General features: G+C 33.9%; 2 protein-coding genes across 3 annotated transcripts; both read right to left on the bottom strand.

The window, feature by feature from the left end:
• Positions 1-268: 268 nt before the first annotated feature.
• On the bottom strand, positions 269-5,345 carry LOC100250440 (uncharacterized). Its single transcript, XM_002277725.5, has 3 exons — positions 4,069-5,345; positions 1,261-1,606; positions 269-1,078 (listed from the first exon to the last, which is right to left on the bottom strand). Exons 1-3 carry the CDS (start codon positions 5,112-5,114, stop codon positions 818-820), a joined length of 1,653 nt encoding a protein of 550 aa, XP_002277761.1. The 5' UTR covers positions 5,115-5,345; the 3' UTR covers positions 269-817.
• A 564-nt stretch (positions 5,346-5,909) lies between these two features.
• LOC100255625 (peptidyl-prolyl cis-trans isomerase CYP21-1) lies at positions 5,910-12,052 on the bottom strand. Of its 2 annotated transcripts, XM_002277681.4 has the most exons (7): positions 11,650-12,052; positions 9,187-9,265; positions 8,138-8,185; positions 7,585-7,608; positions 7,278-7,460; positions 7,037-7,112; positions 5,910-6,401 (listed from the first exon to the last, which is right to left on the bottom strand). In XM_002277681.4, exons 1-7 carry the CDS (start codon positions 11,746-11,748, stop codon positions 6,239-6,241), a joined length of 672 nt encoding a protein of 223 aa, XP_002277717.1. In that variant the 5' UTR covers positions 11,749-12,052; the 3' UTR covers positions 5,910-6,238. The 2 variants fall into 2 exon arrangements, with proteins under 2 accessions (XP_002277717.1, XP_010646983.1); XM_010648681.3 differs by lacking the exon at positions 8,138-8,185 and having other exon boundaries at positions 11,650-12,026.
• Between the last annotated feature and the right edge of the window lie 5,019 nt (positions 12,053-17,071).

The raw sequence follows: 17,071 nt of genomic DNA, 5'->3' as shown, positions 1-17,071 counted from the left end.
TCAAATGAATCAAAAGAAGAAATCAAACTTGGGGGAGCATTAGGTATTCCAATCAAAATTCAGGGTCCTTTCTAAAACACAACCTAAACAGAATCATTTGTCTTGTAACATGAGAAATAAAAGGAACTCATTGGAGAGGTGAGTGAGAATCGATGTTGATGATTGTACAGGCATTCATATTGTTACTCTCTTTCATTAAATGCTCATAAAGAGAAACAAATAAAATAAGAAATTATTGAAGAATTTATGAACAGGAACAGGATGGGAATGTATTAAATAACACCATCTAAGCATTGATGAGGTACCTGTACCGAAATGAATACAACTGTCGGATTTTAACATATTGATCTTGAGTATTCAGTATCATCAATAAAAACTGAAAAGACAAGAAAATTTCCCCAATAAGTAGAAGTGACACCTTCATTAATAGAAAAGGATACACCTGCAAGACTGAAACAGAATTCATGGCTGATGACACCTGATCCAAATGTGTGCAGGCCAAAAGAAAAAAGAGTAGCAGAAACACATTTCTCATGGTTCACCAACTCGGCCAAAATATCAGTCCCCAGCCGATCACCTCCATAGGTGACAAGCACCAATGGGTTTGTTTGTGCTTCACGTGATTTGTCTTGCACAACAGAAGAACAAACTGAATTGATCCAATAAGCTGTCTGGACTACCTCTTTATTGAACCAACCTAGAAATTGTACAATGCAACATTCGAAGGTATGCACAACTCATCGAGATGCAGTTTTAACTTCATACAGACAACAAGTGAGAGGCAAAACCCCAACACGCAAGTTGAATTCATGGTCAACTATACACCTACTGTTCTGTTGGCAAGAGATGATCTATGGTTCCTTCGGATGGGTAGGTTAACATAAACTTCATGAACCTCCTGTTTACAAACCTCCCCCCTGTCCCTATCTATGGCATAGCACACATAAACTGTGTCAATCACATTGTCGAGCACATGAACAAAGAAACCCAGCACCAAGATCAGCAGTACCCATGCCAGAGCGGCCACAAAGTATGCATCAGCTCCAAGATTGCTTACAGCCTTTAAGATAGCACAAGCCTGCACATACACATCCAGAATCAAGAAACAAATAAAAAATTCAACAGCCTGTCATGAAGTGCCTGAAGAATGTCACATGTGTAACAATGTGATAACTTCAGCATATCATCCACCCATTGCAGGACCATCTTAAACAACTAATATGCAAACTTGAATGATTAGGCAGGGAAAGAACTACTTACCACAATTGCATATATTGCTGAGAACACAAAAACAATGCCACCTAATATTCGAGAGGAGACAGTCTCCACAAAAACAGCAGAAAGTAGATTACGCTTTAGAAGCTCATATGTCATCCTTGCAGATGTACAGTAAGCTTCACCAGTTATTGCTGCAAAATTGATGGTGAACTTGTTAAGAAAATCAATAGCTGTCAGCAAGGCATTAACGCAGCATCGGAGCATAAGGTTCACTATTCCCTGAAGTTCTTCTTGTCTTGCACTATCAACAGCAGCACGCACCACATGAACAGCACAAATAAGTAATCCAGATAGACATACTGTGCCAGAAGAGGGACCCAAGGCATTCCTGCAAGTGGTCAGAAAATAAATTACAAAATAAATTAGTAAATGAGAATAGTACACCTGTCAAGATCAGTGTTGAAACTTGTCTTTAAAAAAAGGAAGAAGAAGAAGAAGAAAAGCAAAGCACTCATCTGTCAAGATCAGTGTTGGAACTTCTCTTCAAAAAAATGAAGAAGAAGAAGAAAAAAGCAAAGCACTCATCTTGCTCTAGTCAACTGAAGGTTTTTTTTACCTTTTCCCCCTTTCCAAACAAATTAGAAATGAGCCAAAAGGTACTAATGCTTGAAATTATGAGATGTGAGAACAATGTAAGCATACATGAAGTACCGTCGAGTTTTGTATACCGTCTGAATGAATTACTGCCTAGTTTTGTTGTTTGGTTAAATATTGAAATGAAATGTGAACTAGCGCAAAGTGATTCTATTAACATTTAATCAAAGAATAATGTTATATATCAGAACTAAGATTTAAAAAAAAAAAGATAAAATGAACTAGTACATTTCATTACAGGAACAATGGGCATATTTTTACTACTTTATTGTTGACACTGCAAAGATAGAGAATAACATATAACTTAACACAGCAAATCCCAAGAGAATCTGAGAATTAACCACGAATAACATCCAAAAACCCGCTAACATCTAAAAACCATAGGCAACTGCAGATACTCTATAATATCATGAGGGATCACATTCAAACTAGTTGTGCCAACCCTCATCATATCACTTGTGTTTCAAGGAAAATAAATGCTCCAAACATGTTGATTTTTTTTCTTTTGTTGTTGGTAGGCAAAGAGAATAAAAATTATTACAATGAAAAAGGGGCACAACCCAAGTACAACTGAGATCCACACCTGTTGCACATGAAATCAAAGTTCATATCAGGCCTGCATGCCACGACCATATTCAAACCATTCTTAACACGATAGAGGGACTCATGTTTGGATACCAGTAGTATTTTTACAAAACTGTTTCCGAGCCTAGGAAAAGGGTGTTATACTAGATTGAAAAGAAAGAAAAGGCAGATCCCAAATTGTTGGCATGAAATTTTATTCAGTTGAACAAGACCTCTATATAATACTCCTGGAATCCACATGCAATGCTTGCCATGCCAGTGCAGAGAAACGCATCATGAAAGCAAAAAATTGAAAAAAAAAAAAGGGAGAAGAAGAGAGGGGGAGGACAGCTAGAAACACTAAAGCCCCTTCCTCATTTAGTATCGTATGTGTGGGTGAATATTGGGCAGGGTTTGCTGAAGCGCTACTAACATCCACAATTCGATGCCTGCAAGTCAAAGCTGCCCACTGCAACGGAAAAGATCATATGATAAAGAAAATCCCCAATACTAGGTGAATGAATCAAATGGCCAACTCATCATACCATGACCAAACCCTTCAATATATGCTCCAAAAAATTGTGCATTAAATCCAACCAGCATAAAGCTAAGATAGAACTCTAAACTTTCCAAGCTTCATGCAATTTCCCCATCCCTTATCATGGGGACATAGACATAACCATTAAAAAACAAAGGAAATGACCTAAATTCTAGAAGCCAACAATCATTCTACCCTATTCATTCATACACCTCACCCTCTACTTCAGAGGGTATAGGATTTCCCAAACGATCCTATATGTTTTCAACCCATTAAAGCTTTGAACCAGTTTCCTCAGCCCATTCTCCTCACTCCACTCTATCTAGAGTCATGTCTTCTAGTAATCATACGGCATCACAACCTCAGCCCAAATTATTTTTGCTCTTCTCTTGTCCTTTTAGTGCCTGTAACTTAAACAATAGCAACCCAAACTAATGCAATTATTGACCTTTCTTTATATTGTTCAATCCATCTCAAACAAACTCTCAATCATCTCTAAACAGTTGGTGAAATCTCAAACTATTCATGAGAACATTCATTTCTAATTCAATTCTTCCTATCATCTTCACCATAAGGTGAATTCTACCCCACAATCTTTACTATGCCTATGTTGGTTCTCCTAGTTCCACAAAAGTTATATTCATCTAATTTTTCTCTTGTTCTCGTTCTCTTAAACTCCTTTAAAAATGAATTCTCACTCCATACTTCTAACTTGACCTAGTTGTTTCCATGAATCTTCTTGACACAACCTCACTTCCTCCTCTGTTAGAACACGACCCTATAAAAAACTAACCTATAAGACATGAATTTTCAATTCATCAAACAAAGAGTGACAACACAAAAATCAGGAGAATCAATAATGAGAATTCATTTAATCTCCTTAAAATTCATATGGTATCAATGTTTAACTTCCTAAAAACACACATACACATTCAATATTTATACTTTAAACATGCTTTTGAATCCTTGAAACTAGTCATAAATAAATACTGCATGCAAGAATGATCACAAGTTTCTTCCAAGGTTTACAAAAACTGCATATAAAATATGGATAAATTACACAAATAAAAAAAAAAAAAAAAACTGTAAATCACCTCAAAGAACTTCTTATACTCCTCTTTGGGGTGGAATCGTGATCCTTTGCAAAGTACCACTGTGCAATAGTCCCACTAATCACATAAACCTGCAGCTCCACCATAGCTGTTGCAGACCACAACATTGTTAGAATTGCCAATGTATAATATGCAGGCACCCAACTATCCTGCTTCCAAACACAATAATACTCTCCACTGGATTCCCGCGGCACAATCTTCCCATTCAACCTCGCAAACACCAAAAACACAACTATCGGAGCATAGTAAATCACCAAACTGAAAGTCAAACATGGAAGAACCACAAACAGCCCCAAATTCCTCGATAGCGAATGGGAGGCAATCCCAATTATATCCACAGTCAATTCAATTCTATGCCAGTTGGCCACAATTATCCACACGATCACCCCAATAAACAAAAACACAAACACAAGCAACAAAATCCTATACACCAAAGGAAACGCCTCGCTGCAACTCGAGCTAACAGTACAAGCCACAAACCAATACACATCAAAGAAAATGGGCATCACAACAAAGAAGGGAAGCGAGGCGTAGACCACTTGTTTGGTGTAATTCTTGAGCGACAAAAGAAGAAGCCAAGAAAAGGGTATGCTCAAAATCAAAGTAACTACAAGGGTCCATATCAAATCCTTCAAGAAATGCGAACTCGACGAAAGTTTCAAGTAATCCGAAATGGGTTGTTGCTTCAGCGAGGCAGTGGAGTTCTTGACACAAGAAGTGGAACTGGAGTCATAAGAATAAGAAGAAACGCTGGAAGAATTGGGGTTCCGATTCACAACTGCGAAGATGCCAAAGCCGAAAGTGCAGAGAACGACGACCAGAAAGAGGATGAGAAAGGGGAGGTCCTTGAAGGGTCTAGGCCCGTAATTGTAGGAGATCTGGAGGAACTGGGTCTGGTCAGGTTCGGAGGATTCAGGCTGAGGTTCTGAAATTGAGGGTGAAGGGTAGGATTTGGAGAGGAGAGGGTGAGTCGGAGATGAAGAGTCATGGAGGAGACTAGTCCTGTCGGGTTCTTCAGAGCTACCCATCCTAGAGAGAGAAAGGAAGAGCGAGGGGAGAAAAAGGTGGGTTTAGAGAAGAAACAAAAGGGGATTCTGGGGCCGCAGTGGCGGAGATGGTGGTGGCGGTGGTTGTGATCGAATCATTGGTTGACTGTGTTGCCCGAGCTGCAGATGGGGGTTAGAATAATTGAGATGCTCTCGGCTTCCATTTTCTTTCTGTATATTTTTTTTCTTGTTTCAATCTGCCACCTCAGCATGCCAGCCCAATGGGCCACATTGTTAATTTAAATAATTGTCTCTAAGCCCAGCCCAATGCCTCACACCACCACCATTTTTTACAATCACGTGGTAGAAATAGTAAATACTCACCTTTCTTTTCAAGGAAAAAAAATATTATTATTTATTTACTAAATAAATTATTTTATCTTCATATAAAAGAGAGAAAAAAAATGAAATGGGTATTTTAAAATATAAAAATAATATTTTAATTTTCCTTTTTTTTATTTTCCTTCACTTCCTTTTTAGTCTTTATAATTTTCCTTTTACATTTCCCTTTGATTTTTCCAAAATCCAAACATGACTTCTCACTTAAAAATCTATCTTCATTCTTATTCACATTTAGTATATTTATTACATATTACATTACCAAAAACAAATTTTCAATGAAAATGCTACTAACAAAAATCCTTCAAGACTTTCAATATGAAAGACCCAAAAAGAGCACAACCCATATACATAGGATGTATAGAATCATCACATAGACAAAGCTGAGTGATGCAAAAGGAGGTAATACATAAGCCAGCCCCACTCCAAGAAAAAATCTCAAAAGCTCAAAGTTTTCCATGTAGGTCCATAAAAGAAAACCATGTCCAAAACTTCTACATTCCCTCTAGCTTTTGTCCTCACACAATTGCTTCCAAAATAGAATCATTTTCTTTCATTCCTCTACATTGTTAGTCACAATCAAAATTTTTTAAAAAAATACACATATATACAAAATGTCTAAGACACTGATCCCTGAGTTCATGATCACAATAAATGATGATCAGCATTGTTTCATCAACATGATACAGAGGAACAAAATGCAAAATAATCACCAAAAATTCTGAAAACTTGATCTATTGCAGACCCAAGAGAGCATTTGATGAGCATCAGCTTTCTTCTTCCCAATCGCTCTTGGGTATCTCGCCCGAGTCTGAGATAACGACCTTCTTCCTGGGTTTTCCATTGTAGGTTCCAGCTCCACCTTCTATTGTGTAGACAATGTCCATGCCTTGAATAACCTTGCCCAATACAACATGCTCCCCATCCAACCTGCCAAGTTTTAAATGGATATTCTTTTACTGGTAAGGAACATCTACATGTAGATCATTAACTTGTACGCAGAAGTTTCATATCTAGAGCATGGAGCAACATGTATTGACCCAAAGCATCGATTTTCAGACCCCAAAACATTTATATCAATAGTGCAGCATGATCAGATCTGAAATTAGCCTCACACTAAGGAGAATGTCAATCCAGGTCAATGATTGGCATGTTCATGTGTGACTAAAATATGGAGGTAATGCAACACCCACAAAATGTTTGGCAATTATCCTTAGCTTTGTAGACAGACTCCTTGGAATTAGGGCACTTATAGACACAGAGTAATTTATAATTAGATTCAGGTTTTAAAGACATTTTAGCTCTAGCAGAGTATATCTTATGCATCATGGTCAGTAGCAAATCACACACCTCACTGTAATCAGATTGATCTGATTGCATCAGTATTATCACAGTGAGAGTGGATGGCTCAGGATGGATGCTTAATAAAAAAATGCTTAATGAAAGGACTCATTACTTGGAAGATAGAGTAGGTTGTGTTTCTTAGGAAATCATCTTCCAGCTCAGGCCGCCATTATAATGGCTAAAATTTTCCAGTGTTTTGGTGATTCTATGGAGTAGCTTACCAGCTAGCCTTGACTGTGGTGATGAAAAACTGAGAGCCATTAGAATCAGGTCCTGAATTCACCATGGAAACAACACCTACAACCAAGCAATATATGGTTTCACAAAGAGGAAGGGAGAAAGGAACAAACTCAATCTTGAAAATTTTGAATCCCTATGAAAACTTTTAAAGAGAATTTGTCTAGGGAGTATACAAGAAACCAGAAGAAAAAATCAACCAAATAAAGAGATGTAATAGAGAACCTGCATGTGAATGTTTTATCCTGAAATTCTCATCTCGAAATGTGCCACCATATATAGACTCACTCCCTCTCCCATCGCCATGGACAGTATCTCCACCCTGGATCATGAATCCGGATATTATACGATGAAATGGTGTCCCCTTATAATGAAGCTTTTTTCCACTGGCACCTTTGCCCTTCTCCCCTGCATTGAAATAACAAGGTCATTACCAGCATATTAATAATAAAATCTGCCTCCTTCAATAGTATGAGATTTCTAAACATTCAAGAAACATAAGAAATTGTTGAGAAGAATGGTCTAAAAGTACCTGTGCACAAAGCCCGGAAGTTTTCTGCTAACAAAAAACTCAAGCATTAGGCAAATATGAGACACGTGAATAAATCAAACAAATACCAACAATTCTTTATGAAGAAATAGACTATTAAGCATCATCTGAAATTCAAATTTTTCTCAGCACAAGATGTCAATCAGTAATTATACAGCTTCAAAGAAGAAATCAAATATTGACAAAAAAAAAAAAGGCAGTCATGGTCAATGGGCACATTCAGTGTGCAACATAAAGAAAAGTTTAAATAGAATGAACAAAGGTTTTCTCCCAATTTTGGGTGTTTGTTTAAAAACAAGCACAATGTTTTCAAAAGCAATTGAGACTCAAGATATAATTATGTAAACATAATTTGTTTAAGACAGTAAATGTACACCTAATATTATTTGAATAATAAGAATCAACTTGAAGCACCAGTTAAGAAGTAATAGATTACAACCATTATTAAGAGAAAAACGAATATACATTTTGAAATAGATGACCTAGTTTCAGGATCCTGACATTAAAGTATTCATAAAGAAGATCAAACACATACCAGCAGTTTTTGGTACAACATTGCCATACAGACCAATAACTATTCTACCTGCAGAAACTCAGGTGTAAAATTAAAAATCAATAACAAATAGGGAAAAAACAGATGAAATATAGGAACATTATATATTCATCAATGGAATAAAAAGTAATTAAGTGGGTCAAAATTGGAAAAAGGACTATCTGGTAATAAATAACATTGAACAGCCCTAGTCCACCCACCCACAGACCCATTACTAAATCAACCATTGAAGGATAGAAAACGTGACTCCAAACCTGGACTAACTAAAATTGAAATGATAAGATGAAGTAAGGAAAGGGAACACAAAAGGAAAGGGAGAAAGAACACACAACTTTCAAATACTAGCCATGTACAAAGACACATCAAAATGAGCAAATTGCATTTGTTAACATGATGCATGATAGTTATATGTATAAGACACAGGTTGCATCCTATTGGATATATAACCAACAGGTGTGCTGACAAAGAAAGATGGGGAGTACAATTTCAACTTTGTCAAGGAGTATCCATAATGCTTCTGAATTTTTTACTATTCTATGTAGATGCCTTAAAATGAGTTAAATACTCCACAGCACCGAGTGATCTTGAAATAAACTGTGGCCTTGGATCTCTACCAAACAGAATGCTATGTAGCTCTCTTGTGAACAAGTCAGTAGGTTGACCCAAGTACCACAATAACTATTATAGGTGGGATCAAATTGCTGAAAAGCAGAAATTTTATGAAATCCTTGCAAATAATGCCATAAATGAGGCTGCATACCAAAATAGAGGGGAAAAAACAAAAGAAATTAAACTGTATGAAGAAAAAAAGAAAGAGAGAGAGACTAGGTTCAAGGTCAACTACTGACTGTTCAAGGAGATATCATCCAATTGGATGCAAAAAAACTCAAAGTTTTCTTCAAATTGACCAGAGAAGATATAGATTTGAGAAACTATGGCCAAGTTTATATGAAAATCAGAGGAAAAAAACCTTCTTCAACAAGTTTATTAACTGCACAATTTATTCAATGCTATTAGGTGTGAATCTGTACCTATATGTTGTTCATCAATATCGATATCCAAGAACACTCTGTGAGTAATTTCAGGCACCTCTTCTGCCGTCTCTTCCCCCTAGCATCAAATTTGAGTAAGTAAATCAATACAATTGCAGGTAATTGATAAAAAGGAAAGATGCATCTTTATGGGAGTATTATCACCAAAAAATTGCAGTCAGATTAAGAACAAGAATCTCAAACATGGAGATTTAGTCATCAGACGTTACACCAACCAAATAAAAAGGAAAAAATGTAGATCAATGTAATTATCAGAAAAAGAAATCATAGAACAAGAACTAAAACCTCTTTTCTTTGAAAGGAGGCAACTCATGATCCTAAAACGCTTTTATGAAGAGGAAAAATCGAACAGCCACTGCCATGATTATGTGTGAAAAATGAACTTCATTATGTTTTTCATGATGCACATACATCACCAGAAGCTACTATATAAAACCAAATAAAAGCAATCCACAAGCTCCCAACCCTCTGAACCATCACCAAGTGAAAAGACAAATACAAATAAATTTCTTCAATATTGAGTATATTTCTCAAAGCCATGCAAGCAGCTCTAATCCAGTTTCTGAAAGTTAAAACGCTAAAACACCAAATCTAACTAATTTTCAGTCCAAAAGTCGATGAAAACCATGGTTTTGCAGAGAAAGTAACAAACCATGAAGAAAATAGAAACTAAAATCATAATCAAACAAGACATTCACAATTAACCCATAAAAGACTACATCCATATGCTTGACTTCTCCTGCATTACTCAACTAAAATCCAAATACGTTGTTTCATAGCAGACTGAATTTGACCTTCTGGACAAATTTTGTGATAACATTTTCTGATCAACTAGGGTTGGGATTTCAACATGAGTTGCTACATCAAAAGTGGTAGAAGACTATAACTCAGTAACCGCTTTCCACCCAATGACCTCCAAATACCTGCCTCAGAGAATTCAATACTCATCAAATCTTAGGAAAGTGCAAACAACCATGACTGTACTTAACTCCAGATTGGAAGAAAAATCACCAAAGCCATCGTCCATCTCCAGCATGAGATTTTAATCAATGTTCTTTGAGGGTTAGTGTCCTTGATACTCACTTTGCTTGTATTATACTGATCACAATTGCTCACCTCAGTAGCAACAGAAGTTCCAAAACAAACTTACCAAGACCCATCCCCATTAAAGCACTCTGAATGTTACTTATCCCAAACAAACTCGATAGCTCATAATCTCCGACTGATCTTTTCCACCTTAAACCAACTACTTGACATCTTTTCCTCATCTAATTAATTTTTCTAGCTATTTACTGAGCAAATTGTGTATTCCATCAACATGAAACTCAAACAAACATATCTTATAATATCTTGCATGCAATGCTGAGAGTTCCAGTACCCGTTTTTGTGTCAGAAGGCACATTATTGTAACAAAACAATTTAGAAACATGGTAAATCAATCACATCTCTCCCTAAAAGGCACTCCACAATTCTATAAGTCATCTCCTTAAACACGTAATACTAGATGAATAAAAAAACAACTTCAAATATAACAAGCCATCTTTCCTCACTTGTACCTTATCAATAGCATCTTCTTAACTTAAAACTTACAGAGCAACCATCTGTGACAACAATAATAATGAAACATAATTGGTTGTCATCTTTTAAAGTTGTAATGATGATTTCCTAGAGAATCTCATAGAGTCATAGATTCTAGTTTTATTGTTGAACCCGGATCAGAGCATTCACTAGCATAAAACAAAATCCACATAATCCCTTAAAGTCCCCAATAGCCCACACAAAATCAGATACTGTCACTATCAGCCAAACTCCCATCACAAAGTGACAAATCTGATCCACGCAACATCCATTCCTATATTTAGAAAACCAAATCTAAAGAGAGAAACCCAAATCACTTCAGAATTCCCACGATTCTTCATCAAATTTACAACCACAATAAAAAGAAGAAGAAAATGCGCACCTCCCTAAATGAACAAGAAGAACAAACCATTTCACAGAAACATATATCTACACCCCATTTGGTTGCTGAGAAATGCAGGAAAATAAAGCTCCACATTTTAGATTTTCCATTATTTGAGACCGCAAAATCATTAATAAATCGCCACATTGGAAAAATCAAATCCCAAGTCAACCACAACCCCAAATTACTTCACCAAATCTACCCACCATACCAAAAGCAAAAAAGAAAAGAACACACACGCAAACATGAACCCTCTAGCTGCTGAGAAAATTGGGGAGGAAAATAAAAGCAACCAAATTTCCGAATCTTGACTTTTCCAATACTTAAAAAAGCGAAAAAAAACACACCAATTCAGCATAACCGAAACAATCTATAGCTTTCTGGGAAAAGATCCCAAAAACAAAAACCCAAAAATCGCAGTGGGTCTCCATTTTTCGGACCTTTTCTCAGCATCCAAACAGAATGGGTTGTCAGAAAATTACCCTAGGGTAAACGGACAGGAAAAGAATGAGTAAAATAGTGGCGATGAGAATGGGAAGAATCCATCGTGGCTGAAGCAAAATCGAAATTTCTCGACGCATCCTTCGCCGCCTGCTCTCCGATCAACCATCAACAAGGATCCCTCACTCTCTACACCCCATCCGAAACGCCACTGTCAGTAGTTGTTGGTTGCAGTGTTTGCAGAGCCATTAATCTCAGGATCTCTGGAAATTTTAAAAAGTCATTAGATTTGATGGCTGGAAGTCAGATTTGTGGATGGATTATTCTACTCTTTGAAGTACCAGATCAAAATGTAATTTTGGGCTAGACAACTTTGGAGGCCTAAGCCCAGTTTTGATCCTCCGGCCCAGTGATTTCCCTTCCAGGGACTTTCATCTCGTTTCAATTCCAAATCATTAGCAAGTTCGTCATCGAGTTAAAACGCATGTGTAGAAATACGGGGTCCACATAGGATAAATTTATTTTTATTTAATCTATATGTGATAAGAATAAATAAATATTTTGTTTAATATGAATATCGAAAATCCTAATTTTTTGTATTTGAGATGAATTATTTTTATCATTATTTTAAATCATTTTTTAACTTAGAGTTGTAATATGAAAATATTTTATCAAACCTATTTAATAATATAAATTAAATTATTAAATCAACTTATTTAACTATTTTGACACCACCAAAATTTCATATTCTCCCATAGTTACAAGCAATTAAACCAAATCTAAGCGCATAAACATTTTTCGAAACAGACAAAAATCAATAGTCATTCGGGTAAAGGAAATGCATAAAAAATGTTCTTAAAATTTTTTTTTTTTTTTTATATATCAAAAAATAGCTTTCAATGACAACTTTTTATTATTTAAAACTATTTTTAAAACATGTTACTTTCAAAAACAACCTCATTTCAAATATAATAAGTTGTTGTTTCCTAAAACAAAAAAAATGTTTTTTAACAACTATTCTTAAAATCGTAGTCAATTGAATACAAAGTTGTTCAAAGCAAACCACCGTCAGGTTTGAGAGTAAATCAAAGCAATTGACTTCCACCTACCAAACAAACACCAAAAATAATTTCCGACCGTTGATTTTTTTGGGGGGTCATTTTCATTGTGAAAAAAGAAGTTGGGCCGACAGTGGGATGCAGACATACCTGAGTGCGCCCATAGTCTAAAAGAATGATCTGTTTCGTGACTCTTTCTCATTAATGTCATTATATTAAAGGGAAAATATCTAATTTTCCCAATTAACAATGTCTTTGACACATGGGTTTGATGTTTAATATGAATACCCACTTGAATAATCCTCAAGATTACATAAGTGCAGACATTAATTAGTGGGCAAGTGGGATATAGGATTAATGTTATTTTAAATATTATTAATATTTTAAAAAATGTTGATATGATTTGTATGAATATAATTAATATTCCTTTTTCCTTGTTGGTGTTGATGGCATGTTTATCAACTTATTTTTACAAATATTGTTTTGTTGTTCATTTTTTATGATTTCAAAAACACATTTGATAAATTTTGAAATAAAAATAGGTTTTTAAAAATTTGTTATGAAAATAGTGTGATATATGAAAATACATTTAAAATAATTTTAAGATGTTTTTGTTGATTGTCTTCAACTACAGTTTTTGAAAATTATTCTTTAATATTTTATAAAACAAAAGTCTATTTAGGAATTTGAAATATTTTCATTATATTTTTTTATGTTTTTAAATGTATTTTAGAAAATAACTTTTATACTTAATGCTCTATTTTAAATTATTTTTAAAAATTGTATAATTATTTTAAAAAATAAGTGAAAACAACTAAAAATAAAAAATAAATTCTTTTGAAAACATAAGAATAAAATACTATTTTTATTTACTAGTTACTAAATGTGTTTTTTTTTTTATAAAGAAAATCCTATTTTTTTTATAAAAAAAAAGTTAATAAACATAATCTAATTAAATCTAGAGGAATTTATTATGCATAAGCCTGATACCATTTTGTAAGATAGACTAAAATATTTTTCTTCTAAAATCAATTTATTGTTTTAAAAAGTATTTTAAAATTTTTAAAAACTACTTAAAAAAATTTACTACAACCACACCTAAGTTTAGTAGTGCAATCATTGAAGTCCATCAAAAAGGCAATTATATTATACAATTTTGAGCCAACCCGTACCTCAATGACACTAGCATCAGGCTGAAATCTGAATAGCTGAAGAGCGTGCCAAAAATCACACTATCAGACACATTCAAAAGCACATGCAGCTCTCAGGCTCTCAGCTGAGCTGTTTATGTCTTCATTCGGCCCGGGCCAAATCCATGCCTCGATTGTTGCCCACTCTGACTCAGTGCTTATCACTTTTTTTCTCCACATGTTTTCTCATAAGACTCAAAACAAAAACATCCCAAAACACGAATCGAAGAAGCCAAAATTCTTCTGAAATTTTATTCTACCTCTTCTTGGTTCCCTCTTAACTTCAAAGAGGAATTTCCTACAAAGGAAGAACCTCTATGAGAAATTTTACACAAATTTTTAAGTGATTGTAAGAGTTATGGAGCAATTCATTCCTTCATAACGAGGGCTTTATCTAAGCTACTGCTCTGTTGTTGTTGCAATCTTTCTGATAAAACTTTGGGCATGTAAGGACAAGAGCAATTTTAGGTCAATATGTAAGTTTGGAGGTCGTCTCTCTTCATGATCCTTATTTTGCGGTGAGATGAATTTGTGTACTCTCATTAATCTAAACTTAATTAATGCACTTAAGTTTAAAAAATGAATTGATGTTGAATTGTTAATGCTCTTATCCAAGTGATTAGAAGCAAGAGTTATAAAATTACTTCATACTTCACGATAAGGGCTTTATATAAATCATTTATTTGTTGTTGATGCAAATTTTTTATTCACCTTCAATCATGTGAGGACAAGGGTAGTTGAATATTACTTTTTAGTTGTAGATCGATCAATTAGGTTAATATGTAAGTTTGGAGGTCGTCTCTTTTCATGATCTTCATTTTGAGATGAGATGAATTTAGGTGAGGTGAATTTGTATATTCTCGATAATCTAAGCTTAGTTAATGCACTTGAGTTTAGAAAATGAATTAATGTTGAATTATTAAAGCTCTTATATTAAGTAATTTTTATTTTTTACCCATCAAAAAATCATAGCAGATATAAATCCTCATTTTCCAAGACTTACAAAAAAATAAAAACAAAGGCCCACCACCCACAGGAAAGAGATCACCCTGTCTCCTCTAAATCAAATCCAAGACAAAAGCCGTACATATTGATAGATACTTCTGGATATTGAGATGTTGATAAGCAATCGAACAGGACATTCTGAATGGGACATCTTCCTGTCCAGGCCCACCCGCTAGGAGCTTTGATAAGTTGCCTTCAACCCCGCCATAACCCAGAAATTTTTTCCAATTTGGTGATTGGATTCCCGGAAAATCAGAGCACTTTCGTATCACTCTCAAGAGGTTGAGCCCTCAAGATCAAGATTAAATTTTGATGGAGACCATGATGGGTCTGGTGAGAGACCTTAAGCTCAAGATTAAATTTCGATGGAGACCATGATGGGCGATGGGTCTGGTGAGAAAGAGGACGTGTTTGGTCAAGAAAAGTTGGCGATAGAGATAAGACCAAGTGGTTATCTATCAAGGACACGCATTTATATGTAAAACACCAAATCACAGGGTATCAAAAATGGACAAAATTCAATTTTGGCTATTTAGCATGGGGCCTTTTTTTTTTTTTTTTTTTTTTAAATATTATTAAAAAATAATTATTTAAAAAATAAATACAAAATATGATACTAAATTTATGATACTAATTCGTCTTTTAAAAAGACGAATTCACTTTACAACCTAAAAGTTTGTATGTTGAATTCATCTTTTGAAAATATGATTTTTTTTTTTATACAATGAACTCATCTTTTACTTAAAACTCAATTATAATTATTTTGTTAATATGATTTTATTTTAGAAAATTATATTATTAAAAGTCTATTTGATATTGATTTTAAAAAATATTTTTAATCTAAAAATATTTTTTTATTTAAAGGGTGTTTGATAAAATTTAAGAAACAATTTTTTAAATCTAAAATATCACTTATAATAAGTTTACAACTATATTTGGTTCTTCAAGAAAAAAATTTCAAAAAATTACTCTTGTTTGATTGTTCAAGTGCATTAAGAAAGCGTTTTTGTTTAGTTTATCATAAAATATACATTTTAAATTATTTAGAAGTTTGTATATTTTTAAATCATTTAATTTATATATATATATATATATATATAAAAGTTTAAAAAGTTTTAAAAAACATATAAATATAATTTATCAAATTTAAATTTATTTATTTATCTTTTCTTAACTTGTTTAATTATTTTTTCCCCTTAAAACTTTTAAAAACAAACTCGAGAAAGAAAATTAAACCAAATATGATACTAATTATTGTCTTTTTCCTTTCATTTTTTTAAGAGTTCAAAGGTGAGTCTATTTTATAGTGTCTTTTTTTTTTAACACTTCCATAAAACTATAATAATTCTTTCCATATTCAAAATATTGATTTCTTAGTTGAAATAATAATAATAATAATAATAATTGTTCACGTAAGGTTGACCATATCCCATCAACTCTCTTTGTGTTCGTTGTGAAAATTTTGATAAATACTTAGGGTATGTTCATTTTCTAACAGCAATTGCTTTTAAGAGAGTTGATAGCATCTGAAGTTCTATAAATGGTATCAGAGCTGTGTCCATCAACTTCCCTAGTATTCGACATAGATGCTTGGATGAATACGTTATAAGACTACGATATGTGTCTTTTTTTTAATAGTAATTGATTTTAGGGGAGTCGGTCATAATATTATTATTATTATTATTAAAAACATTTGTAAAACATGACAGTTTAATTTGGTGGGCAAACTACGAAACATATGGGTGTCGTTTCCATTGAATTCCGTTCCATATACCAACTACAAAACTTGTGGGGGTGCGTTTGCGCGTGCCGGAAAAACGTCATTTCAAAACCAATGGGTGGCTTGTCGGCTACACCAAGAAAAGTCTCTGCCCTTTACTTTCGGTTTTCCCGGCAAACAGTTTTCTCGAGAAAAAGATTGAAGAAATTGATATGGAGGAAACGTCTAGTTATTGAATACCTGGCGCCAACTTTCTCAGCAACCTTATAATGCCGTAATATTACAATTATTATTATTTATTTTATTTGCAGGAAATAATTTTTTATAAGCAAAGTTCTACTTTTATATATTTTATTCAAATATAAAAATTCAAAAATCCATAATATTCATTTTCATATAATATATATATATTAAATTAAATACAATCTACCTTATAAAAAGGGATTATTTTAAAAAATTATTAAATTGATTAGGAAAATCAATATTTAAT

Source organism: Vitis vinifera, chromosome 3 (genome assembly GCF_030704535.1).
Source record: "Vitis vinifera cultivar Pinot Noir 40024 chromosome 3, ASM3070453v1".
Classification (NCBI taxonomy): Eukaryota; Viridiplantae; Streptophyta; class Magnoliopsida; order Vitales; family Vitaceae; genus Vitis; species Vitis vinifera.
The sequence above is the reverse complement of the archived record's forward strand: the minus strand, read 5'-3'. Positions and strand labels throughout refer to the sequence as shown.

What these genes read in the sequence shown, in the direction of transcription:
- LOC100250440 (XM_002277725.5), bottom strand. Translation starts at nt 5,114, where the DNA reads ATGGGTAGCTCTGAAGAACCCGACAGGACTAGTCTCCTCCATGACTCT. An exon ending in AGTATAAGAAGTTCTTTGAG is followed by an intron (nt 1,607 to 4,068) that starts GTGATTTACAGT and finishes GACCACTTGCAG; the next exon opens with GAATGCCTTGGGTCCCTCTT. An exon ending in CAGCAATATATGCAATTGTG is followed by an intron (nt 1,079 to 1,260) that starts GTAAGTAGTTCT and finishes GTGTATGTGCAG; the next exon opens with GCTTGTGCTATCTTAAAGGC.
- LOC100255625 (XM_002277681.4), bottom strand. Translation starts at nt 11,748, where the DNA reads ATGCGTCGAGAAATTTCGATTTTGCTTCAGCCACGATGGATTCTTCCC. An exon ending in TCCTGTCCGTTTACCCTAGG is followed by an intron (nt 9,266 to 11,649) that starts GTAATTTTCTGA and finishes ATTTGATGCTAG; the next exon opens with GGGGAAGAGACGGCAGAAGA. An exon ending in CTTCCGGGCTTTGTGCACAG is followed by an intron (nt 7,461 to 7,584) that starts GTACTTTTAGAC and finishes ATTTCAATGCAG; the next exon opens with GGGAGAAGGGCAAAGGTGCC.